This window comes from Eublepharis macularius, chromosome 19 (assembly GCF_028583425.1).
Source record: "Eublepharis macularius isolate TG4126 chromosome 19, MPM_Emac_v1.0, whole genome shotgun sequence".
In the NCBI taxonomy this organism is placed as follows: Eukaryota; Metazoa; Chordata; class Lepidosauria; order Squamata; family Eublepharidae; genus Eublepharis; species Eublepharis macularius.
Window position 1 is genome coordinate 858189 of NC_072808.1, and position 26536 is coordinate 884724.

General features: G+C 45.3%; 1 protein-coding gene across 1 annotated transcript in view; it reads left to right on the plus strand.

The window, feature by feature from the left end:
* RHBDL3 (rhomboid like 3) overlaps positions 1 to 26536 on the plus strand; it is a 113062-nt gene that overhangs the window by 39009 nt on the left and 47517 nt on the right. The window contains 1 exon segment of the mRNA XM_055003540.1: positions 19250 to 19408. Coding sequence (XP_054859515.1) covers positions 19250 to 19408 — 159 coding nt within the window.

Sequence of the window (26536 nt, forward strand, 5' to 3'; positions counted from 1 at the left end):
TTAGAGGAGGGAAAGAGGGAGGTGGGAGGGTGGGGAAGAGCAGGAACTCAGAGGACGAGAGCCCATTTGTGTTTCTGGGAGGCAGGTGTCCGCGTAGCTAGCTGTCCTCCCAGGGCCGTTTTCCATATCAATATAGCAAAGGAACAAAAGCATAAAAAGTGTCTAGCGCAGGCAGGATTAAAACGAAATTCAAGTTTACCAAACAAAAGCTTATTGTTGCGCTGCGTATGTGTGTGTGGAGGGGGTGACCTGTGAATAGATTCCTTGCAGCTGTCTCTTTGGATGATAAGGAATATTTTATTCTGACCCGCCTTTTGTATGGGATCTTCATTGTTGACCGGAGGGGGAATCCCATTCACAGCTCTGTTAAAATGGATTATAAAGGCTAAGAAGGGCCAAAGTGGATTTTTCTTATTTGGGAGGGCGTAATGGCTTGTTGTTGGGGATTTTTATGCCACCTAAGAATTAAGAGTCAGGCCGTGGTGTTGGTGGTATTGGGGAATCTCTGGAGGGAAGCCCTCATTCCATAATCCCTGAAGCACTTTTAGGGAGAATGGGAGGTCTTGAGGAATGGGGCCATGACTTAGCGGTTGAGCATCTGTGTTGCATCCAGAAAGTCCCAGGTCCAGTGCCTGATGTGAAGGACTTTTGTCCGAGACCCTGGAGAGCCACTGCCCAGCAGGGTAGACAGTGCAAACCTGGATAGACCAGCAGCCTGCGTCTGTAGGAGGCAGCTCCAAGCGTCCTTCAGTGAGGATGCATCTGTCCCCCCAAAGCGGCAGGAGGAATTATCTGTGTCTACTGGTGCCTCATGTACAACTCCTCTTGTTTCCTCTTGGGCCCGGCCAGGATTGCTTCTTACTTTACAAGGGCTAGCAGTAACTTGCTTACTGTTCCAATCCTTAAGCAACGTCTTGGGAGACAGGAGATGGCGTAGCTCTTCCTCTAGGTCTGTCCACTGGTGGATTCTTTTATCTCTTGGACCACTGTGAGCAGGTGCTGATGGGACTAAGCTGGTGGCAGCTCTGCCCACTGCTTTCCTCCTGCAGGCCTCTCACCCCTCCCCGTGGTAGGGAAGAGAAATCTGCAAGAGCTGGAACGGGGCCCACGGATGACCATTCATGGCGTTAGGGTGAACTCGCTCGTCAGATTGAGGGTCCCCTAAAGGCGCCATCATACTGGCTGAAAGTCTCACTTCTGGGAACAGACTTTCCCTTTTAAACCATTGGGGGAGATGATAGTTGCGTTTGCGCTTGTGGCGAGGAAATAGCTGAAGTTTACGGTGACTTGCTTGGATTTTGTGCCAGACTTTTCTTCTAAGGGTGCAGCCAGTTTGCCGGCTCTCCGTTCAACAGTTATAGCAACAAATAGGAGACGTTCAAATGAGCATGCTTAACGGAGTTTCAGATTTTAACCTGAATATTTGACCCATTTGAAGACTCTTAAGCTAAATCCGTTTTGCTTTCGCTGAGGTCGGGCAAGCATTCCCTGTGCAGAATGGCAGCTGCAGAGTTATGATTCCCGGTGCAGTTTGGCAATCCGTAGAGGTTGCTTTTTCCTTAACTTTATAATTAAATCAAACTAATTAGTTGGGGAGGAAGAGCTCTCTATTTGGTGCGTTTTGCTATTCCCCTTCTTCCAAGGATCTGTGGGCAATGCATGGTGCTCTCCCTTCCTTGCTTTAGTCTCACAACAATAACAATAACAGGGTAGGCTGGGAGGCCTCGTGGCTAGAAACAGAGACATTTGAGCTTATATCTCCCAGCTCCTAGTGTGATACTATAACCACTATACCACATTTGTTCTCAAAGAATGACACATGGACGGAGGTATGGTTTTCTTCCAGCAGCCTAAAACCAATCAGGTCAGAATTGGGCCTCTTGTTTTCTCATTCGTTTTAGCCCAGCAGTTTTCATTAGTTAAAACTCATTATTTTGTCCTGAGTGAGGTTTTGTTGTGTGAGCCCTCAGATAAATCTTGTTCATTCTCATCCCATGTTTGTATTTTTTGGGTTTTTTGCCATCCAGTTGCGGCTGACTTGAGGTGACCTTGTAGGGTTTTCAAGGGCAAGAGACTTTCAGAGGTGGTTTGCCGTTGCCTGCCTCTGTGCAGTGACCGTGGATTTCCCCAGTGGTCTCCCATCCAAGAGCTAACCAAGCCTGACCCTGCTTAGCTTCTGAGATCTGACGAGATGGGCTAGCTGATCCTATGCATACCTATGCAGAAATAATGGGACTTATTCGAAGTAGGGTTCCCAGCTTTTGAATCTATCCTTGTTGCTATGTCTTTAGCAGCAGTCTAGTCTCCAGGAATTGGCAAGGAGATGCTGTTTATCTCCAACTAGTGAAAAATCTTCAACTGCTGGTTTCCAACTGAGCAGGCCAACTCTGTTTTTTTTCCCCCTGGTCACTTGACAGCCCCTTTTTTTCTGGTCCCTTTGCAACTCCACTTCCAAACGTATAGATTGCAGCCTTCAAATTTAAACAAAGCATGTTTGACACGGAAGCTATTAAAGACTGTGCCATTGTTTCTGTACAGTGTTTATCTCTTTAGATAGTACAGCATATTGGCTAAGAGTATGAACTATGGAGAATATTCCTGTTCACATCTTGGCTCCTACACAAACTCATTATACAGCCACGGGTGAGTCACTTTTTTTAAAAAAAAGTATTAATCTCTAGCCACATTATGGGTATAGTAATACCGGCCAACCTTAAAGTGTCGTTCTAAGAATGGCTGCAATAACGAATGCAGTATGCTTTAAGTACCCGAAACGTGCTGTGTTGAATCTTAATTTGTATTATGCTGGAAGTCTGCTTGGAGCAGATTTCTATCACCCAACCCAACCTGGATTCTGGCTCGGCTGGTTTTCTTTATAGGCCACAAGGGTCAGATGTTGGAGAGGAAAGCGTGGACTATACCTTGTTATGCTTTGAACACCAGCAAAGACAGACGAACTCCATCTCTAACTTGGGAAGCTGAAATCTGTTCCTAGTCCTTCCTTTTCCCATTGCGTTTTAATGTACCTGCATAAATAATACAAGAGGAAGTACCAGAGCTGATGAAGGCCGAAGGCAGCAAGCAGCTCTTGCCAGCCTTACACCTTTATTAACTGCCTCATTCTTAAGAGTAGCACCTGACCTTTATTGCAACCATTCCCTGAGTGGAGTTTGTTTTAATTTTGATGTAGTGTAATCATTTGCGAGAGCATGTGAACTTTTATGTCAGTGTGGTCTCTGTTACAGCTGCCGTTGGCTCTCGGGATGTACGAGGTCTGCTGGGCTGGTTGCAGGATATTTGGGGGAGCTCCAGGGGACAATCAGCCTTACAAAGAGTGGACGCTCATCCATAACTGTGTGTGTGCCTGTTTGGAGGGGATGCTCAATAATAAACGGGGTTACCTCCTCCTTTCGAACAGAGGATGGTGCGCCTTTATAGCTGGACAATAAGGGGAAGTTCCAGCCGCCGGTGTGGACTAAATGCTGGGTTCCAGTCTTCCCTCCTGCAGTGAACCGCACCGAGTGGCCAGGGGCTCTTGCGCAGCTTGACCTTCCTCACAGGAGTTGTTGTGAAGACAAAATGAAGTAGGGTTGAACTACGCGCACCCCTCTGACTTCCTTCTTGATTTTATTGTTTTCTAATTTTAACTGTTATTTATTTTCTTTTAAATTGTGTTTTTATGATGTTGTGACCTGCCCTGAGCCCACTTGCGGGGAGGGCAGGATATACATCCAACAAATAAAATAAATAAACATAATAAATAAATAAAGGGCAAGATAAAAAATGCAGTACGTTCAAAGGTTCACCCTTGGGGATGAGAGAAGTGCCTGTTGATTTTTGAAGACCGTGATTTTTAAAAAAATTTATTTTAAAAATGTCTGCCTTGACCGTCCAATAGTCCAGGGGAGTTGTTGGACCCCTGCTCTGCTAAAGTGTGTGTATGGGAAAGACACAAAAAGGAAGATTCCTTCTGACGAAGCTGTATGTGAAATGGGTAGGGAAAGATTCTTCCCTTTGCACCAATTGCCCTTTTTTTCTTCCCCTGCCGAAAAAGTCATCTTTGAATGGCGATGGCCAGTTTGAACTGATTTCTCACCTCCTCTCCTTGGGTGGGTGGGGGGGGGGAGGAGTTCTTTGAATTTATAGTCTTGGGTGGTGCTGATACCTTCCAGTCCATTTCATTGTGGCTTCTGGTGTGAGGCTGGGGACACAACTGCACTAGTTTCTGCGATGGGTTATTTACGTGCTTCTGGGGGTCAAGAGGACAGCGGCACTCTGGTTTTGCGTCTTTCAAGATCACTTCACAGCTTTTGATACCGTAGAGCATGTCGGTTTGGTGTATGCAGTCAACTCCAGAAGGCACCGATCCCCCGCCAGGTTCGATAAGGGAATACGGACTGCAGTAGCAGTTTATATTGCTAACCTTTACTTGGATCTTGCACACATGGGCTGTAATCCTTCTCAAACTGGTGTATTTAAGGAAAGGGCAAAATGAAACCCAAATCTCTCCCCCTGTGACCACTTACAGGTCGATAGGATCTCTTTGGCCGTTGCTGTTGAGCGCTTCGAGTCCCTTTGAGATTCTGTGCCCTTCTGCTGCTCGGGAGCTGTCCAGCATGCTGGACTAGTGATTTACGAAGGGCATTGCCTCAGCTCTTGAACGTTATCTGGCTTCTGGGGAGCGGGTTGATGTTTCCAGCCCCCGGGTTCACTTCAGGTCAATGCAATCTAAAGCATGCGAAACGCACGACCGGATGGTACTTAATCACTGTGGGCTGTCTGTGGAGCACTTTCCTGTAAGAGAGCTTTAGTGCCTTTGAAACAAACACACACACACACACAGTGTGTGCGCGATTCAAGCCGATGTCTTAATTTCTTGTGCTTTCCCTTCTCCTCCTCCTCCCGACAGGCAAGCTGTCTTTCCTTTCTCGGTCACTGCCAAGGTCAAATAAAGAAAATGATGTCAAATTTCTGTCTCAGAGGCTGTTGTCAACTTTAAAATGGGTTACTATATTCAAAATAGTCAGTTGCTTGCTACGGCTGTACTCCGCTAATGCCGAAGATTTCCTCCGGCACAAATCATGATGTAACCCAGTGGAATGGATTTTCTGGAGCAGACAAAGTTCCGTTCATCCCAGCATTTAGTTTTCCAGAGTAGCTAGCAGAATGCTGTAAACGTATTGATATTGATATTTGCTATTTTATCCTTGTTGTGACCCGCCCTGATCCCACTTGCAGGGAGGGAGGGAGGGCTAAAAGTCGAATAAACAAATATGGCGGTGAGGCTCCTCCCGTGGCAGCATCCCAGCCATCCCTCTGCTGACCTGCTGGTTGCCGTCGGTGGGTAGCCATAGGCCTCAGACCAGTCGAGGAAGGGAGTTGCACCACCTCGCTCTTCGTCCTGGCTGGGGAAGACACCTCTCCAGAGATGCCTCCCAGCCTCCACCATCAGCCCTCCCAGGAACCCACTGGTACGGGGGTTTCCTTGTCCTGCTCCTGGGCCCCCTTCCAGGCCCGCCCTGGCCTCCCTGAATGGCCCCCTCCTCAGCCTGTTGGCCGGAAGGGACGTGTCAGCCTTTTATCTCTCCTGACGCTTCCCCTCCAAGCCCTTCCAGGCTGCTTTGCCCACCCAGTCCCTGGAGGCCCTGCCCAGGCCTCACTCCTGGCTTGCCTGCTGTCCTGGCTGGGCCTGCTCCCTCCAGGCTCGAGCTGGTGGCCTCCCGCGGCCCAGGCTGTACCTTCTGCCTTCCTTGGGAGGGAGGGAGGGGGTGAGGCTGCTTCAGCCACCCAAGGCTCCTGCAGGTGGGGGTGGGGAGTGGCACAGCAGGGCTTGGCAAGGCTGCAAGGGGGTGGGTGGTGCGGAGGCCCCGGACAATGGCTGTGGATGCTTGCAAGCAGAGCACTGGACTTGGATGGGCTTATTATTATCTTGACCCTTTGCAGTCTGGATTCAGGCCCGGAAAGCGCCTTGGTCGCCCTGCCTGATGGCATTTGCAGGGAGTGGGACAGGCAAATGTGTCCCTGTTGATGCTTCTGGACTTCTCAGTGGCTTTCAGTACCATCCGCCACGGCATCCTTCTGCAGAGGCTGGCTGGGCTGGGCTGGGCTGGGCTGGGCTGGGCTGGGCTGGGAGGAGGGGGGGCACCAAGCTGTGGCAGTTCAGCTCTTGCTTGACCAGCCGATTCCAGAAGGTCGTGTGGGGGGGGGGCGCTGCTGCTTGGCCCGGTGGCATTTATGCGATGGAGTCCTGCAGGGTTCCTTCTCATCCCTCATGCTGCTTAACATCCACGTGGAACCAGTAAGCCCTGCTCTTACTGTCCTGCCTTCAGAAGTGAGTGAGTCGAGACAGGGCACTTTCTGTGGTGGCACCTGGCCTTTGGAAGACCCTCCCCCTCGAGGCTCGCTTGTACCTACTTTACTTTCTTTTAGACCCCAGGCTAAAACACGTCTTTTCACTGAGGCTTTCAACGATTGGATTGATCATACCAGTTTTTAATGGTCTGCCGCTCTGTTTTAGGGACAGTTTTTGTTCTGGTTGTGTCTAATGGCTTGTTTTTAGTTGGAGGGCGGCATTTTCAGGAGAGAAGCAGCATTAGGTTTTAATCTTGTGTTTCCACCAAAGAACTCCGGGTGGCAGACAACCCTGTGAGGTAGGCTAGTGAGAGAGCGACTGCCCCAAAGTTACTGAGCAAGTTTTCATGACAGAATGGGGAGTTAAAGTTGCATCCCCCAGATCTTAGGTGACGCACTAACTACTGCACCACATTGATACAACCACCTCTCTCCTAATAACCAGTCCTTACCCATAAGAACCCACCATCCCAACCCGTGCAGGGTTGGACTTCCTGAGACAACATGCCGTCCCGCTCCTAGTCTAAAAATGTAGGTTGCTTTTGTGCTCATTTGTATCTAGTTTTTCCCATGGATAGAAGTGTGAATAGCAAACTCAAAAGTAATCCAGCCTTAATCCCTAGCCATTTGCATTTCATTAATGAAGTGCAAATTAATCCTAGCTACCAACCGCGTGAAGCGCAGTAGACACTCCCAGGCTTAATGTTTAATCTGAAAAAAGACAGGTAGAAGGGTTGTTTTTGTTAAATTATCTTTCGTTCTGTTCTTTAAGACAAAACCCAGTGCGTAGAGAGGTGATTCTACCTCTTCTTCGTGGATGCAAGTGCATGAAGGAATACGTGGCTTGGCCCCCCACACTGTTTGTATGGGTGGAAGGAGCTCCACCCCCAGAGCACAGATTCTGCTGCATCCTGCAGTGCCCCTTGAAATGCTGCTTCTGGGGGACAGGGACCCCCACAAGTAGCATGGGGGGGCATTTCAGAATGCAGCAGGAACAACAGGGGCAAGAAAATCACGACCCACGGGCAGAAATCCCTCTGTCCACAAAAAACATTATTCTGGATATTCCAAGCCATGACGTTGAAGTTTAAAATCTACAAGGCAAGTCCCGTGTTACATAATATATTTAAAGAAAGAATTTATTAAATGTGCACAAAATATAGGTTAAAAACAAGTTTAAAAGATGAGGCCTGAATGGTACGCTACATGTGTATGCTAAAAATTGCGAAAACATTCTCAGTACACAGATGATGGTACAGTTCAGTGACCAGCACAAAGACCGCCGGACGCGTTTCGGCCCTAAGGCCTTCCTCAGTGGTCAGTTGTGTAGTATTTATAATCAAACACACACACACATTCAGAAACCAATCATGAAATGCTCTCAATGCTTTATCTAAAGCTGCAATAAGAGAAGAAGGGGGGAGGGAAAATTTTTTTAATTCACTGTTGTCAACCACTGTGTTCTAGAATTATTTTAAGAAAAACACTAAAACAAAATTTGCCTCTAGTATTGTGTGGTAAAAATACACATGTTGCAGCAAACTCACAATGCTCTTCATTTGCTGTTGCATTCTGAAGAAAAAATGTACCAAATGAAATAATTATTCCATATTAAACTCTCAACCCCCCCCCCCCGGGCTCTCCAAACTCAATCATCAATCTGCAGTAGAAATAAACTGGCACTTTAACCACAAAAAGTTCAGCTATATGAAATGGTAGAAAGGTGATGCAGGATCTCCGGCATGATATGGAGATATGCTCCCAAGGGAGGTGGAGCAGAGGGGGGGAGGAGAAAAGAGATGAGAGAATGGAGAGAAGGTAACAGATAACAGCAGCAACAAGAGCGTACTAGCCGGCTTCGGAAGTGGAACTCGGCTGTGGTTTTGCAGTGTAGAACATTTACACATCCCAGACCTGCTTTGTTGTTGTTTTTTTAAGGAGAGGTATCAATGCCACTTCACAGTAAGGACTGAGATTACAGCCAGGGTGGCCGCTTTTTGAGTCAGCGTATTGGCTGGGAGGTTCCTCTTTCAAATCCCACGTCAGCCATGAACTCAGTAGGTGGCATTCACCACTCTTGCCGTCTGAGTTATCATCTTGTTGTTTGAATTAATTTAAACTCTCAATTCAGAGGACCTATCCTGTGTGAGAGTGTGCCGCTACGTGTACACTGGTGGTGCACAATTACTGAATTAGCGTACGTGAAGTCTTTCAAACACTTCGATACATGCGGTGTAAATGTCAACTAGATTTTGAAGATCCTGTCTCTGCAGAAAAGATTTCTTTATGGGAGCTGGATTGGAAGAGGATCTTCTCCCCTCTTTTGTGTCAGGGGGAGGGTTAATCTGTTATTATTGCTCTCATAGATCCCAGAGCTGTTTATCCCCGACCTTCAAATGAGATCCAGGCTCCAGGAAAGGAGACTCGGGTTGTGGGTCTGGCAATTTCCCAAGATACCAGTCCATTGTTTATTATCCATTTGTCTTTTCCCCATCCTGTTTGTGAACTCATCCGTGGCTAACTGGCCCTTAATTAAAGCAGCAAAATAATTTGAAATTCTGTATTAATCCCCCCCAAGAAACATCTCTCCACCACCACCACCACCCCACACTCTTTAAAGAATAAAATCTAGATCATCTTTTTTCAACTGTTCTATTATGGAAGTCTGTTAATTTCAGTAGAGAAATTTTAAAAGTTTCGTAGGGGATGTGGGAGGCGGGGGAAGGAGTCTGGTCTGTAGCCATTAACATGTTTACATTTTTTTGCTGAAGAGCTTGGTGTGGGGATCAAGGGAATTAAGGACAATTGTTACTGAAATGCAGAGGAAATCTTGCATGAAATTACGGTTGGTGCCCTATTGTTGGAAGAGATTCGGGCCCTCCACACCCTCAAGCAGTGTGGTTGCATTCTGTTCCCTGAACTATGAGGGTAGAGGCTCTAGAATAACGCAGCTGAACTTCAAGTAGGAAACCACAGTGTTGACTTGATTTATCTGGGGCTGTGTTCAAGATGGGCCTCAGAAGTCAAGGGAATCGGGGTTAGTCCAGGCTAGCCCTTTTAAGGATCCTGGCGGCCCATCCCGATTCATAGCTCAATAATGGATAAATATACAAAGCTTCTTAAGGTCAGTATATCTTGCTTGGTTCCTTTTCCCTTTTCTGTATAGCGCAGAAAGGGCTTGTGGAAGCATAGTGCACGCTTCTAAAATGTAGAGGAAAATGCATTTTGAAAAGCCAGTTCTGTTTTCTGAAATTTATACCTTGCAGTCATCTCTAAAAGGCTCTTGAAGCAGTTCCATGTTTTTTCTTAATGTGGAGGATTAATCAGATTTGCATTGTAAAAACTGTGGTGCAACTGCAGTTGACGTGAACCCTAAACTTGTAGGATGACAGCGCGGAGATTGGATGTGGAATTGATAACTTAATTCAGATGCAGGTAATCAGATTTTACTTGGATACAACTTATTAAAAGAAACCATTTTAAAATGCATGGACTTTGGTGTCTGATTAGTTGGATGGTGTTAACAGTTCAGAATGCTGTTGCTGTGGTTTTTAAGTCGTTAGCATATCCCATGATTGTGTATTTATTTCATTCATTAGGGCAAGAGAAACCTACGAACAAGTTCCATGCACACTAGACATTCTCTGCTGTAGGGCACACTCCCTCTTGTGCTAGCATTTCCATTGGTGTAAGATCAGTGGTTTTCAGTGAGCCTTTGCACAAATGAAAGGGCTAGTGCAAGACGAAGCATGCTTTGTGGCGGAGACTAGCGTGCACAGAACACATGTGTAGGATCCGAACCAAACATACGATCATAGGAGACAATCATGAATTATGAAGCTAAACACGATTGATCTAGACAAAGGTGGTTCTGGATTTGGGAGAGTGGATTTCCTATCCCATTTTCTGATTCCAGATTCCAGACACTAGGTCAAAAACATTGCTTGCACTGCTGTTTGTGTATAACTATTCAAGAGGGCTTTTTACTCAGATAGGGCTATTCTGTAACATAGTGGTTTCAAAGAGATGCATCAGTAACAAGGTAGGGAGGACCATAGGCTTTACTACTACGTGCTACTATGTACTATCTGTTGCTTTAAGTATGATCCTACTGAGTAGTTCTATATTGTTTAATATTTCAGTCTTTGAACTGCTAATGCTTCGTTCAGCATTTCTTCAGCTCTGAATTGGATTTCTGCTGCTTTAAATCTTTGCAAATATCCTTGAAATTGACTGTACTAACTCACACTGTGTAATCTACCGAGCCTCAGTGAGAAAGGCAAACTATAAATGATAAAAACAAACAAACTAGGCACTTGATTTTTCTGGTTAAGATCAGTTTCTGAATTAGGAAAAGCCATTTGTGGCATATCCTAAAAATGTCACAGTTGAAGGTTCAAGGGACTGAATACGGTGCCTGTGCTACAGAATTTGATCCACTCTTGGAGGGGTATTGCTTTAAAACAGGCACATGGAATCCAAAAGCGTCTTAACTATTTTTAAGCCATCTCCATTAACTATCACCTAGGATACGAAGAGAGATGATGAGGACAGAAAGGCCATATTGTGAGTTTGTACCTTGAACATCTCTGGCAGTACAGTTTGTACCACACCTGTCCTGGTTTTCTTTTACTTGCAGCTCAGGACACCTGTGGCTCATGAAGGCTGTGATTAAAATGACTGTGGAGAATAGGCAGCTGTGCGTTTGGAACTGACCACGTCAGAGATAGGAAAGAAGTATTAAAGGACTGAGCTATCTCTTCCTTTGCTAAGGCAGCCTGGGTTTCCTTTGATAAAAGCTCTGCTGGGTGTTCTCCTGATGAGATTTGGTTCTTAAATGTGTGGTTTTGACAGCTTCGTTCTGCCTCGCTCCTGGCACACGTACCACCTAAAGTTCAGTACCGAGTACAAATTATTGCAGCTGCCCACGTTACAGTCTGCATTGCAGTTTAGCCATCCCTGTTGAATAAGAGATAAGTTGGTGCAGCAGTTTATGACACCGTGGCATTGTGTGTGTGTTTGCATTGCTTAGAGCTGCTTGGCATGCAAATAGTCGTCATGCAATGACTGCAACATCAAGTGATAGCTTGCATGCATGAAAGGGCCATGTGTATTGCTCTGAATCCAGTCATTTTGGCAGCAGTTGGTTCATGGATTCAGCTGCTAACCAGCAAATGCAGAGAAATCAAGTGATGTGTGTTCACATGTGAATCAGGCCTTAGTATGCATTAATGCTTGATGTAGTTTTGCTAGCTCTGGAAATGTGAGGATGTGGTTTGGTTTTTAGTATCTTAATTCTTTTTTAGCCTTATGGATTGTCTAAACAGTGAAGAGAACTTCTCCCTGACAAATAGCTATAGTGAGCATATGAAAGTTTCTCTTGACCACTTGGACTTCTCTTGGGAGATGTGGTTTTCTGTGAGAATTGGTCCCTTTATGTTTCAATAAACCGCTCTGAGTGGGCGTTAAGTTGTCCCGAAGGGCGGTATATAAAGCGAATGTTGTTGCTGTTGTTCAAGATGGTAAAATCCAAAGCAGATGTCAAAGAACTCCAAAAGGATCTCTCCAGAATGGTTAAATCATAGAATCCTAGGGTTGGAAGGTACCTCTAGGGTCATCTAGTCCAACCCTCTGCACAATGCAGGAAATTAACAGTTACTTCCTGCCCCCACATCCCCAGTGACCCCTGCTCCATGCCCATGTTCAAGTTAGCCTTCATTGGCATCTATCAACAATTCAGGTTATTCACTTACAAAAAGAAAAACAAAAAGTAAAAGATGTATTGTCGAAGGCTTTCACGGCCGGAGAATGATGGTTGTTGTGGGTTTTCCGTGCTGTATTGCCGTGGTCTTGGCATTGTAGTTCCTGACGTTTCGCCAGCAGCTGTGGCTGGCATCTTCAGAGGTGTAGCACCAAAAGACAGAGATCTCTCACTGAGAGATCTCTGTCTTTTGGTGCTACACCTCTGAAGATGCCAGCCACAGCTGCTGGCGAAACGTCAGGAACTACAATGCCAAGACCACGGCAATACAGCACGGAAAACCCACAACAACCATCAAAAAGTAAAAGGATACTACATTACAAATACATAAATACAATTGTAACTTAGTTCTGTGATATCCTTTGACACAACTTCAAAGCAGAATGGAGAAACTTAGAGCCAAGCTACAAGTGACGCCTGACACAGGTTGGACACTTGTCAGCTTCCCTCAAGTTTTGATGGGAAATGTAGGCAGCTTGGCGGAATGTTGGACAAGTGACAGTTGAAAAGTCCATTGGACAGCAGTTGGAGAGCCAAGCTGCAAGACCAGGATGCCTACGTTTCCCATCAAAACTTGAGGGACGCTGACAAGTGTTCAACCTGTCTAAGGCGTCACTTGTCGCTTGGCTCTTAGCCACCTTCTCGGTGACATCAAGAAAGGAATTGTTCAACAGTCTATAGACCTTGAGCGAGTCAGAGCAGTCCCATCATACTAGCTAGAATAGATTTTAAATGTGTTTGACGTATACCAGCGTACAAATGACAATGCAAAAGAACGTGTAATTGACTCGACACATTTTTGTTCCCATAAATAGCATCTAGCTGGTTATTGCATACAAAGTTCTTCATGGCTTTGGTCTGGCAAACCTACTGGACCGCCTCCCTCCCTACGTTCCTCCACGGCAGCTTTGCTCATCTGAACAGGGTTTCCTGCAGGTACCAGGCTGCACATGGGTGAAGTCAGCAGCAGCCCGTGCACGGGCTTTCTCTGTGGTGGCCCCTATCCTGTGGAATGACCTGCCTGAGGAAGCCAGGAGAGCCTGCTTTCCGTAAATGATGCAAAACCAAACTATTCAAAAAGGCTTTTTACTGAAATGGGAGGGCTGTACTGTAGGGAAGATAATTCGCTAATGAGTTAGGGACCATAGACTTCATCACTATATTGCCTTACATATTATCTGCTGCTTTAAATATGTACTCCTACATATGGTACACCTGTGCTCCATGTTGTCTAATGTTAGTCCTAGAATTGATTATGTTCTGTTTCAGTATTTTTTCTACTCTATATTGGATTCTTGCTAATACTATGTCTTTTAAAACTTGTATCTATTTACCCTGTGGCATTGTTTATGAAATGTCCTTGACACTGTATGGAAATGTCCTTGATACTGATGGTACTAATCTCATGCTGTGTAATCCGCCTTGAGTCTCAGTGAGAAAGGCGGACTATAAATGACATAAATAAAAATAAATAAATAAAAAAGTCCTTGCTGGCTGCCTGGAAGCAACTTACCGGGCGCAGAAGCAAGAGGCAGGACTCCATGGACTGTGGGTCTTCTAATTTTTGAACCGGTTTTCTTTTTCTTTAGGCCAATTAAGTGCCCCTTAGGCCTAGGCAGGCAGGCTATTAACAGTGTCGTATTAGCAGTTTTATACTCTTCTAGGTATCAGCAGTGCAGTTGCAACAGGTTTGTGCTGAAGATGTTAGCAGAATCCCTCTCTCTGAAAGGAAATGCAGACGCTGCCTTGGCGAAGCGATCTGCTTTGGGCCATCTGGGGCCATTGTCGCAGTGTAGACTTTTTCAGCAACTCCATTTGAAGGAGTCCCAGTGCCAGATGTAGCTGCTGGCAAGCCACTCCTTTAGGCCCCCCTGGGATGTCTGCCAAACCCCTTTTCTTCTGCTAGGGCCAATCAGTCCTAGCCTTTGTTTGCTGTCAGGAAACAGCCAGGTTTGCTTTAAAAGGGAGAAAAAGATTCTTGTCCCTTTTTACCAAACTGCCTTATTCACGTACAAAATGTTTCCATGGAAAGATGCTCTCCTGGGCTGAAAATTTCCCCATAAATCCTCACCTCTTTTCTTCTGCCTTTCAGTCCAGCTGACAAGCTTGATATCATTATATTGGCAAACAGAGGCCAGGAGGCCAAGTTTGGAAGATCAAAGGCAAATCTCGGCACACTTGAGATCCCGCTGAGACTAGGCTACATCGGACTTACTGTAAATCACACTTTGTTTCTATTAAGATTCAAGCTGATAAAAGAAAATGGCTCACGTCTGATGCCAATTTTGGTGTTCACTTTTTGTGAGCGTGTATCTCTCCCCCCCCCCCCTAAATGTTGCACTGCAGCAAATTTTATCTCGCTTTTTATCACTTCTCCTGCAGGTTATAAAACCTGGAGCTTTGCATTTGCAAGGAAGTAATTTTCAGTGTCCAACAGCCAGTGAATCTTAATATATTGCTCCCCCAAGATAGTTCTAGAAAGGTTTTGAATTTCCAAGTCCGGTTAGTCATGTCTGGAGGTCTGTCTTGCTGCTGCAGTGCTGCCTCGGTCTGCCTCGTGCCCTGGACATATTGTCGGTTGAGCGGAGACTTGGGTGTCTCCTTGGGCTGTGTTTCCACAGTAAAGACAGCCGGACAAGAACCAGTTGGTGGGTGAATAAACAGTGAAGTGCACCAGGGTCAGATCTCTGCTAAAAGCAGGGCGTTGTAATAAAAGTACCGCCCAGATCGTCAGCAAGCACGTCATTTTGCACTCTCCCCTTGCCCCAGCTTCCATGTCCAGGTTGTGGTGATTTCCCAATTCTCATAATGCTGTATAACAGTATTGGAGTCCAGTAGCACCTTAAACACTAAGGAGATTTCCAGGAGTCAAGCTTCCTTTGCCCGATACCGTACCTGGTGAAGGGCTCTTGATTCTCAAAAGCTTATACCCTGGAAACCTTGTTGGCCTTTAAGGTGCTACTGGACTCCCCTCTTGCTGTTCTACTCCAGACCGGGCCTGCCTGGAACTACAAGGGAAAGCACTTGGCCTCCTCCCATCCTGCTGTTTACTGACCCAGGGAAGGGAGGCAAAGACCCACGAAACTCCCTGATTTCTTTCCCACCTTCACTGCCTGAACTCTAGGTAGGGGGTGGAGGAATTGTATACGTTGTTATAACGTGTTGGAGAAAGGAAGTGTTCTGAGGGTTGTGGGTTCCGTGTGTGTGTGTGTGTGTGTGTGTGTGTGTGTGTGTGTATTTGCATCAGTCGTTCATAAACTGCCTTGAAGTTCAAAAAGTGACCTGTAAATCCTGAAAATAGGTAAGACTGCCATACCTCAGAGAGTCCAGCAGCACCTTTAAGACTAACCCACTTTATTCTAGCGTAAGCTTTCAAGAGCCACAGCTCCCTTTGTCATATGCATCTGACGAAGAGAGCTGTGGTTCTCGAAAGCTTGTGCCACAATAAAGTTGGCTACGAGTCTTAAAGGTGCTACTGGACTGTTTACTATTTTGCAACTACAGACTAACACGGCGAACTCCTCTGGATCTATACCTCAGGGGAGAGTAGTTGTGTGGATTATTGAGATAACGGACGTGAAATGCATTGAACATCCAGAATTATTCTGGATCTGCTCAAGGATCCATCTAGACCAGCCACTCTGTTTCCAGTCACGCTTACCCAAAGCCTCCTTGCAGGGTAGGCAGTGGAATGCAGAGGGTTCTCTCCCACTGCTTGCCTCCAGCATTTGGCATTCGTAGGTATGTTGCCTCTGAAGAAAGCGCTTTAGAGCAGGGGTCTTCAGCCCCCGGATCAGGACGTATTTGCTGGGTTATGAGCCAGAGCCGCCATTTTCTTCGCTGCCTTTTGGAAAACCTTGCCGCTAGTGCCTGGGCGTGAAGGGCAAGGGCGCCCTGCCGCCTGTCTCTCCAGGCATGCAAAAAGAAGCAGCAGGATAGGATAGGCAATGAAGAAGATTCCTCCAAGGCTGTGGCTCTTGGCTTTTTCCTTACTACAGTACATCTCCAGGTGCTCGGCTTGCGTTTCCTGTTGCTGGCTACCTTGGTCTGTGGCTCGTGGCCCGAGCTGTGACACTGGTGAGGCCAGAACGTGGCATCTTCCTGTCACATGACTTCCTCTCTTAAGCTTGTGGCCGAGTGAGTCCTAGGTCTGGAGAGAAGGAAGGCCACTGGTTTAGACTGGAGGGGGGAGGCTAAGAGTGACTTGGCCAAAAGGAGCCGAATGAGTTCACAGTTAAGGCAAGAATTGAATTACGGGTTCCTCAGTTAATAGCTAAAGCTCTTAAGTGCTACACTTCACCAACTGCACGATAATAATGTTTGTTTCTTGAAACAATACAAATTATGTGGCGCCTCCGTTTGTATCGTGCTGGCTTTAAGTCCATTGAGAAGGGGGAGGGGGACGCAGCTGCACGTGCTTTTCAGACAGCCCCGGACTTGCTTTTTAAAATAGTGTATCACAGCTCGTAAATTTCCAGCGGTCTGCTGCTCTGAAAAACGGTAATCATTTGCTTGATAAATGCTGGTAAAAATGTGATGTAGATAATCAGTACTTCAAAATCTACGGACTGTTGTAGGATGAGATTAAGAGAAATGACAGCAATTGAAGTAGAAAACAATCTCCCGTTCTTAAGCAGCGGCCCCTGGTTGGGCCAACGTAAACCTGTTCTGTTCAGTGTGTTTTAGATACACATAAAAGATCTTGCAGTGTTTGCTTGTGTGTTTTTTTTTGTTTGTTTCTTTTACAAAAAGACATCTGTCTCTAAACCTGTTGGTGCCTGGAAAAGCTATTGTGGAAAAGCAGCCCTCAAGTGACATTAAACTATACAGTGAATTCTGAAGTTTGATGGAGATCAAAGACAGTCTGCAGATATTCTGTCGAAGTCAGCAGAGATGGGATGTCTTGCCGACACGACGTCTTTCTCTTCTGCTGGGAAGCAAAACTATTCCGGGAATAACTAATATTGTTCCGTGTGATACTTCTTATTTTCTGCCTACTGTTGTACAATCAAAATGACACCAGGCCATCTTGTTATTTTCTGTCGAATATATTGTTTATGTTCCTGAGCTGCTTAAATCAGTCTCTTTGGTTTGGGGGGTGGCGGGGAGAGAATGTATCTGATATGGGGAAAATGTTTCTTTCTTTGCCTTTTTTGTAGTTCTGCAAACTATCGTCAATAGATTGGTCGACCAAAATTTTAGTAAGCTAATCTGTGTGGGCCAGTTTTAATCGGGGAGGGCAGAGAATCAAAAGCACATCTTCAACATCTAGTTCGAGAAAGGGGTTTAATTGGGAACAATTGAACTGTTTGATCAAGGCTGTGGAACTCCCTGCTGTGGTAGGTCCGCTGAATGGACCGTTCTGCGCAGAGTTAGGGCGGAGCTTTCTCAGACTGTCTCTGGGAGGTGAAAAACTGCTGTTGTCTGCTAAGGGCAACGCTGTTGGAGGTTTGCCTCTTTTTATCTGCTGGCTCTGTTTTGTATTTTTGTTTGACTATTCATTATTTTATTAAAGGATGATTTAAATACTTGTGGTGAGCAGCCCTGTGGATCCGTTGTGAGTAGAAGGGTGTGATACATGTAAATAAATAGTAATACTTTTAAAGCAGCTTTGTTTTGTAAGACTTGAATGGACTTAAAACTCTCAGTTAAAAAAAATCTCTAAATTTGTGCAAACCTTTGAAACAAATAAGCAATGGGGAATAAAGAAATCAAATTTTATCTGAGATTGGAACAAGATGGAACCATGGTAAGACGGAGATGTGCAGGCAAGATAGCCAAGGTTGATAGAAACGATAAGGAGCGTTAGAAAAGCAGTTGCTCAGTTTTTTGTTGCACTCAGGATTTTAGGTCTAGTTAACGCATCATTAATAGTAGAAAATAGCAAGAGGCCAGTAGCACCTAACAAAACCTGTAGTAGGGTAGGAGCTTTCGTGAGCCACAGCTCACTTCTTCAGATATGAAGAAAGTAGTTGAAGAAGTGAGCTGTGGCTCACGAAAGCTCCTACCCTACCACAAATTGTGTGAGTCTTGTAGGTGCTACTGGACTCTTGCTCTTTTCTGCTGCCACAGACAGACTAACATGGCTACCCATCTTGATCTACATCATTGATAGTTTTTTCATCACTTGATGGTTCTGTACTTAGTGAGTCCCAGCTGAATATGTGAAATGCAGGCATTATGTTTCACTTCCATTTTATTTCCATATCACATTAAGGTAAATATATATATTTTGTAAAAGCACATGAAAGCATTAAAAATCATATATTACAATCAGTTCAGTGGATAAGGAATAATGTATTACTTTCATCCCATAACATTATAAAAATTAATGATATGAACTTTACAAAAACAGCGACAAGTTATAGCAGCAGGAACAAAGGCAGTGGGAGAAGTAGTGGATGCACACAGCATCACTTTCAATTGCCATGTCTGCAATGCTCTAGGAATATCCTCAGTTTCTGTACCATGAAAATTTGAGGAATACTTAGGGTGTTGTGGTGACAACTATGTCCATATGGTAGTGCCTGAAAATGGTTTTTAAAAAATTGACAGGCCAGATGAAATGTGCCATCATTGTTGACTGAAATAATGGTGTCCTTGGGATCTTTGACTGCTAAGAACTGAAAATCCAGTTTTGTGTAGCACCTTTAACAGTTCTTCGTCTTTGAAGGGATCTGAGATGATACGAAAGTTGTGTCTGTGGTATTTGATATGTGATGTGTCATTGGGCCGTCAGATTTCAGCCATCAAACGATGCATGTGAATGTGTGAACCACCTCTGAGACTTTGCAGAAGAATGGATAATACCAGCGCGATGTCTGTCTCTCAGCCTTTTTGTCTCAGGCTCCCACTCATTGTCAGAGAAGTTGCATTCTCGCCCTGCTCTCCGGGTTTCACGGACTGCTGTAGCTTGGACCGCTGTGCAGGATTCTTTCCAGCCCTTGAAGCTGGTTGGCTGAATAAGAACTCAGAACGGCTTCAGTAACTGAACTCTTCTCTTTTCATTGCGTGGCAGCTTGGACAAATAATGCAACTGTACTTAAATCGGTGGGAGATCAGGGTGGGTCTGTAAGCGTTAGAGTTTAAAGCATGTTCAGTGTTCATATATTGAAAATCAGTATCTTTTTCTTTCAGTTCGACCCTGAAAACACTGGCTACATTAGCACAGAGAAATTTCGAAACCTCCTCCAAAGCCACGGCTCTGAGTTGGACCCGCACAAGCTAGAAGTGCTCCTGGCCCTGGCAGACAGCAATTCCGACGGGAAGGTCTGTTACCAAGACTTCGTCAACCTGGTAAGCGATTCGGATTAGTTAGTCAGCTTTCGGGTTTTGTGGGGGTGCCCAGTGAAAAGGCTGCCTACTACAAGAGGCCCACCTCTGCTGTTCTGATTTTCTCCTCTTTCCCCAACTTGTCCTGGATGCCTCTGAGCAGAAAAGGAGGGTTCCATCTCAACAGACTTGTTGTCTCTGGAGTTAGACTCTTTTCCTTGCTCTCAGTCCATATGGGCTAATTTTGCCTCTGCGGGCCCACCGACGAGGCGATACGCTGATCATTCTGGATAATCCCTTCAACTGAATTTACCTGGTTTAAAATGTTCAGTTTCTTTGTTTCATTGCCACAAATGCCATGTGATAGTTTAAAAATGTTCTCTGCCTTTTCATAACTTGTTTGTTGTTGATGGTTGTACCTAACAGACTTCCCTTGGACTTCCAAGGGGGGCTTGTTAGCAAAGAGAAGGAAGGAAGGAAGGAAGGAAGGAAGGAAGGAAGGAAGGAAGGAAGGAAGGAAGGAAGGAAGGAAGGAAGGAAGGAAGGAAGGATCTTGTGAGAACCTTCTGTATATGGAGGCCCAATTGGGTACCTAAATTTCTAGCAACTATCCTTGTGTAACCATTCTGATGTTACCTAATGTACCCTTAATCAGTCAATTAATTATGCTTATGGCCTGCTGTTCTTTTAGAAAGCTCAGAGCACCTTGCCTCAGGTTTCCAGTCATTTCTACCAGAGGATCGTTTTAAACACACGTGACTCAGGCTTTGGCGTCCGTGGCCCACAACAGAAGGTCTTTTAGCCTACTCTTCTCTGTCTCTCTCTGTTCATATTTTTGTGAGAGAAAAGGAGGGGAATAGAGAAGAAGAGTGGGGGGTCTGAGTGGGGGAGATTAACCAGATGGGGACAGAAAATGAGAACGATGGATATGAAGATGGAGGCTAAAACAGAATCATGTATCTAAAGAAGTTGAAGATCGTGGTTTTAAGGCAGCCTAGTTTCCTAGTGTGCTTTGACTTGCTGTGGATCTTCAAGATCTCAGCAGGGCTGAGAGACACCTGATTGAGATCCTTTTAATTGGAGAAGCATGAGATTAAACCCACAACTTTCTTCGAGCAACGCCTGTGCTCTTCCACTGAACTAAGACCCCTCCCAGCAGTGGAAAGCATAGACAACACAAAAATGCTGTAAACGTTGTCAAGCAGGTCAAAAAGAAGAAAACGTGCCTACCACTATGTCAACTGCAAAACCAGACTTTAAGTTTATCTTTGGAATTGACAGAATCCTCAGATTAGCCCTCTTGCCAGCAGCATTTGGGGCCTAAATGACAAATTGGTGCTTTATGATTCTCATGATGTTATTTTTCTAAAGTTGACGTGAAAGCAATACTTCAGCATCTCTAAAATTGGCTGAATTCCTGTCGCCAAGGCAAGGGGTTTTTCATTTATATTTCTGCCTCATTTACTGGATTTTGGTTACCTCATCTGCTTGCAAACAGGGTCACACTTGGTACGCTATAAATAGTTTTCTTCTCTGCTGCTGTTGCAGCACGGCAAAGAACTGCTGTTTTGACAATCTGGTTCACGGCGCTTCCGGACCCTTCTAGCACACAGCAGCCTAAGAATCAGTAGTGTAAGCAAGCCACAGTGTCCCAGGCAGGACGTGCCCACTTTATGTCATTGTGTCTTGCCCTTCATAGTCTGTCTTTCAGCCCAGGTATATTAATGGCCTGATCTCAGTGTTAAAAATGTTAGTAGTTCTGAGGGGCACTGAAGATTATCTATGGCCAAAATACTTGAGACTTTTTAATAAGAAAGTAGCAAAGAGCCCAGTAGCACCTTGAAGACTAACCAACTTTATTGTAGCATAAGCTGTCAAGAGCCACAGCTCTCTTTGTCAGATGCAAGGTTGATGTATCTGACGAAGAGATGCGTGTGACGAAGAGAGCTGTGGCTCTCGACAGCTTATGCTACAATAAAGTTGGTTAGTCTTCAAGGTGCTACTGGAATAGAAAAGAGTCCAGTAGCACCTTTAAGACTAATCAACTTTATTGCAGCATAAGCTTTCGAGAATCACAGTTCTCTTCGTCAGATGCAGGTGCTACTGGACTCTTTACTATTTTGCTACTACTGACTAACACGGCTAACTCCTCTGGATCTTTTATAAGAAAAGTCCAGGTTCTCCAGACCTGACTAGCTTTCAAATATCATTTTTAAAGTTTGTAGCAGCCTGATTTGACTTGGGACTGGGGGTGGGGTGGGGGGCTCCTGCCTTTCCCCTCCACCATTTTCCTGAGCCAAAACAGCCCCATTAGATTTATATACTGCCCTTCAGGACAACTTAATGCCCACTCAGAGCGGTTTACAAAGGATGCTATTATTATCCCCACAACAAACAACACCCTGTGAGGTGGGTGGGGCTGAGAGAGCTCTGAGAGCCGTGACTCGCCCAGGGTCACCCAGCTGGCTTCAAGTGGAGGAGAAGGGAATCAAACCCAGCTCTCCAGATTAGAATCCCGCACTCTTAACCACTACACCAAACTGGACTTGTATTCAACAGGACTTGTATTCAAGACTGTATGCACGTGACAAGACTTCAACTCCATGCAGGGATCCCCGATAGTTTTTGTGAAGGGAAGGATAAGGCAAAATTCTGATCTTGCCTTTCCTGCCGATGTCTTAATTTCTTACGGATCCAGTTCTTTAGGGACTCGGCCTGCTTTGGCTAAGCTAACATCAAGTCCCACACTTTGTAGGTTATCAGCTGGATGGAGCATTCTCCCATTAGCCAGGCGGGAATGTTTCTGTGCGGTTTCACAGTCAAGGCATTGTTAATGCCTGTGAACAGATCCGAAAGATCCTGTAGCCGCATGCAGTGGCAAGCCACTCCAGGTTCGAACATCTGTTTTCTGCATCCAGACGGTGTGCTCTTGAAAGACCGTACTCCGGAACAAGCTTTGTAAATACAGTCCAGAGGTTTTTTTAAAAAAATGTGTGTTGGTTGTCTATAGCTTCAGTCAAGCAAGAACTTCACCAGGGCTGGGCCGTTAGCCTTGATTAGATTGCAAAATAGATCAGATGAGCGTAACCATACACTCTTACGTGTTTTGCGAATGGATTCTGTGTGCATACTGAAAAGCAGCAGCCGTGGAATTTGCCGCTTTAGTGTTTGGGGAAGTGAATGATCACCAGTTAAAACTTCATGGGTTGGCTTGTCGATAACGCTTTGGCAGTCATGAGGGCTGAATGGCGGCCTTCCAAGCACTGCTGCTGAGCAGCTTCCCCTATTTCTCCTGACCTCTCTTCCTGCGTGGCCCCATTCCCTGGCAGCGAGAGGCTGTTCATAGGCCAGCACTGGCAATCCTAAATGATTCAAGGTGTCTCCTTTGGTACTAAAGCCCAGTAAGTTACGTGTTCTCCAAGCTAGCCTTCAGTTTCTAACCAAGTTCTTAATCATTTCTTACTGTATATATATATATATTGTCCATCCTCAGGGGCTATGGCCTGTTGCGGCTCCTGAGTGCGCCTCTGTTGTTTTTCATACGTTTATAAACATGTCTGCTTGCATTTGTATGTCCTATTTTGGAGGTGCATATAAAACATTGCATACATGTGTAAACTGGTTTATAGCCAGCAGATGAAATGGTCTCAGACCTGCCCATTTCCCCCCTCAGTGACTCGCTTGCAATACAGATGCCACAAAAGGTACAAGCAGTGGGAATTTGTGGCATTCATAGACAGGAGGCAAAAGTCTTCCTGTGGCAGAGATTCAGGCCTACGGTACTGTTTGCCAGTTACGTGCCACCCTCTTACCTGTTCCTCAGCTCTGAAGACTAGAGACAGAACCGCACCAAAATAATGGGGGCCTCCTATGCGCCAGGTGTACACTGCCCTGGCACAAATCGTGTGTTGTGGAATGCATTTTGAGTTTCAGTGAGAAAGGTAGACCATAAATAATGTAAATAAAATGAACATGTCTTAGACAAGGCACTTGCTGAAAGGGTGGGCCATAATTGAAACAAACATTTCATCCACTTCCCCAGCAATGGGGTGTATGTAAAAAGTATAAAAAAAGAATTGGAAAATGGCACACAGAAATCCGTCTCCCCTCCAGTCCTGGCACACGAACTCCACTTGCAGTTTAAGGGGCTATTTCCTCCCAGTTCTGAGAGGAAAACACCTTCTGAACAACTTCTGACCCAAATGATCTTTATTGTGAATGAGAAAATTTCATTACGTGTTTATTGAGCAAATGCAGCAAGAAACTATGGATTTCCTGTCATGCAGCATCCTGCTTATTTACATTTTTGCTTATCTAATCAATCAGGACACAGATGCTTAAGCTTAAAATTTCATAGCAAATGATGCCTCTGGCTTTATTTGAAGCCTTCTTTGTTGAAACTCACATCTTTCCACAGATATTTGAAACCTATAATTATCTTTCCCCAGTACGTCAAAATGTTCTGTATGGATGAACTCCAATCTAGAGGAACCCAACCAAATAACAGCTTGATCCAAAGTGGATTGGCTGAGAGATGAGTTCCACTGCAGACATTCCACGCATTCATTTGTGAGTCATCCAGTGGCGAGGCGTCAGCTGGGGCACATCCGTGCGTGAGCTGGACATTAAAAGAAAAGGGTTCCATCTGCATTGCTGTCATTGATTATGAAGTATGGTGCATAATTTCCTAGAGAAACAGATGGACCCCTGAATGACCGAAGGCTGTAGTCTTCAACTCTTTCAGACCCAAGACTGATCCTTAACCTTTAACCCATGGCTCACTTTTAATTTTTCATGCTATGTATGCCTTTTTGTTTTCAAGAGTTCGAGTGACAAGACGATTCTGCAGAAAAGGAGAATTTGGTTGTGGTTGGCTGGTCAGGCGGCCATGTGTCTCCCCCTTCACCACTCTGAAAAGGCATGCACGCACACACTTTCCTCTTACAAAATGGTCTTTAAAATGCTGGTGGTACTATTGGTATAACTGACCTGAATTCGACCCATTTGAGTGACCAATGGTACCTTCATCAAGGGTTCCGCAACGTGGTGCACCGTGGCACCTGCCAAGCTTTTCAGAAAGTAGGTGGCATTATTGTAAGGCGGGGCTTGTTATGGCTGCCGTCGTTCAAATGAAACCGTTTTCCGTGGCTGTAGTTGCAGCTGGAGGACCAGGAGGAAACGCCTCAGTCCTTCCTTTAGTCATTGTGTGATTCTCTTCTTCCTTCAGGCTTTCCTTCTTTTTCTCGTCCTTTCCTTTCTCCCTTCCTCCCCTTCATTTTTTTAAAATTCCTCTTCTGTGTTTCTTTTGCAAAGCAAAGGGGAAAGCATTTGGCTTTCACGTTACCTGCTACCTAATCCTTCTAATTCGAAATGTCAAGGATTGAACACTTGGATCTTCTGCATGCCAGATGGATGTTCTACCACTGAGCCGTGTCCCTTTCCCATGTGCCGAACAGGGAGCGTGTGCAGACTGGCTTCCATAACAAGCCAAGTCCAGATTCTTTCGTAATACGTTTTGCCGTGCGATCCCGAGCAAAGTTACATTCTTTTAAATCCATTGACATCAATAGGCTCAGGGCCAAACTACAAGTGATGAATGACACTTGAACAGCAAGTGTATCCCTCCCTGTTCACTTGCCCTCCACTCGATCCACTTGCCGTTCAAGTGTCATTCGTCACTTGTAGCTTGGCCCTTAGGAAGATGTACATCTGCATAGTATTGCCCTGTTGAGTACCCAGAAGTATCATAAGAATATGTATACAAATTCGAATGTTATGAGGATAGCTTCCCCACAACCTCACATCGACACAATTCTTTGCCTTAATTAGTACGGTGAATTGATTTTTCTTTCGAAGTTTATGGTAATGAATCGGGAGGGTGAGACAAAATATGTCATTTCCAACACCTGTCTTGTGTGGGTGGCTTACAAGTGTGATTCTGTGGGTTCTCATCCATATTCATGAGATAATAACAAGAACCAGCTGTAGATTGCTAAAGCACTATCGATCAACATTATTCGTTGCCTCTCAAAATGAGCGTACATTATCATGGCGGACTACCCCAGGGTTTATTGCACAGCTGGAGGAACTTTTTAAGAAATCTGATTGATGGGTTTAAACTAGCGGCTGAGGACACGCCATACCTTTCTAAGCGGTACATCACCTAGCTGGATCTCAACGCAAATGGAAGTCCGGTGAGCTGTTAGGACGAAATGTAGCTGGAAACTCATTAAATTGGTTGGTTTTATTTACATTTTTATCCCACTCTCCTTCCAAGCAGCTCAGAGCAACATACGTGGTTTTCCCCTTACCCATTTTATTCTCACAACAACTGTGTGAGGTAGGTTAGGTTGAGAGAGAATGAGAGGCCCACGATTTCCCAGCCAGTTTCATACCAAGTGTGGATTTGAACGTGGGTCTCTTTGGGGGTCTCTTTGGGGCTCATGCATCCCTTCCCTTTAATCACGACATCACACTCATTCTCCACTATGCCACATTGCTTAATGTATGTACAGCTAATAACGGATTTTGCATACGTCATGACATTCATGTGGTCAAAAATGGCATCCAGAAACCCTGGGGGTGACGCACCTTTGCATGCAGGTGGGGAATGTTCATCCCCCATCCAGCGGCGTTACTTAATTGATGTTGACTAGTTGTGTGCGGCAGGAGCTAGATCAGGGCTTTTTTTGTGGCCATATATATGCACCTCTGCCCAGCCCAGTGTATAAGCAGGGCCAAGCTGCCACGGGACAGACGTGATTTAACTACCACCCATCCAATGTTCTCCTGTTTTAGGAGACTGAAAAAGGCTCCAGTGTGGCATGGGGCCAGCATACCTTGAGGACCGCCTCCTCCCATACGAACTCTCCATTTTGGTCGTCTTTGGAGGTCCTGCTTTTGCGTGCTTCTGCCATGTAAGGAGAAATGAGTGGCAAACCGAGAAAGGGCCTTTTCAGTCATGACACCAAAACTTTGGAACTCCCTCCCCAGTGAAATTCTTCCGAATCCCTCCGTCATTGTCTTCTGCCAGCAGGTGAAGCCTTTGGGCGGAGGGCTTGGTTTGATGTTCACTAACTCTTATTAGCCTTCCTCCCTGTTTTGTGTGTTTATATGTGTCTATATTATGTTTTAAAATTCTTTATAGATTTG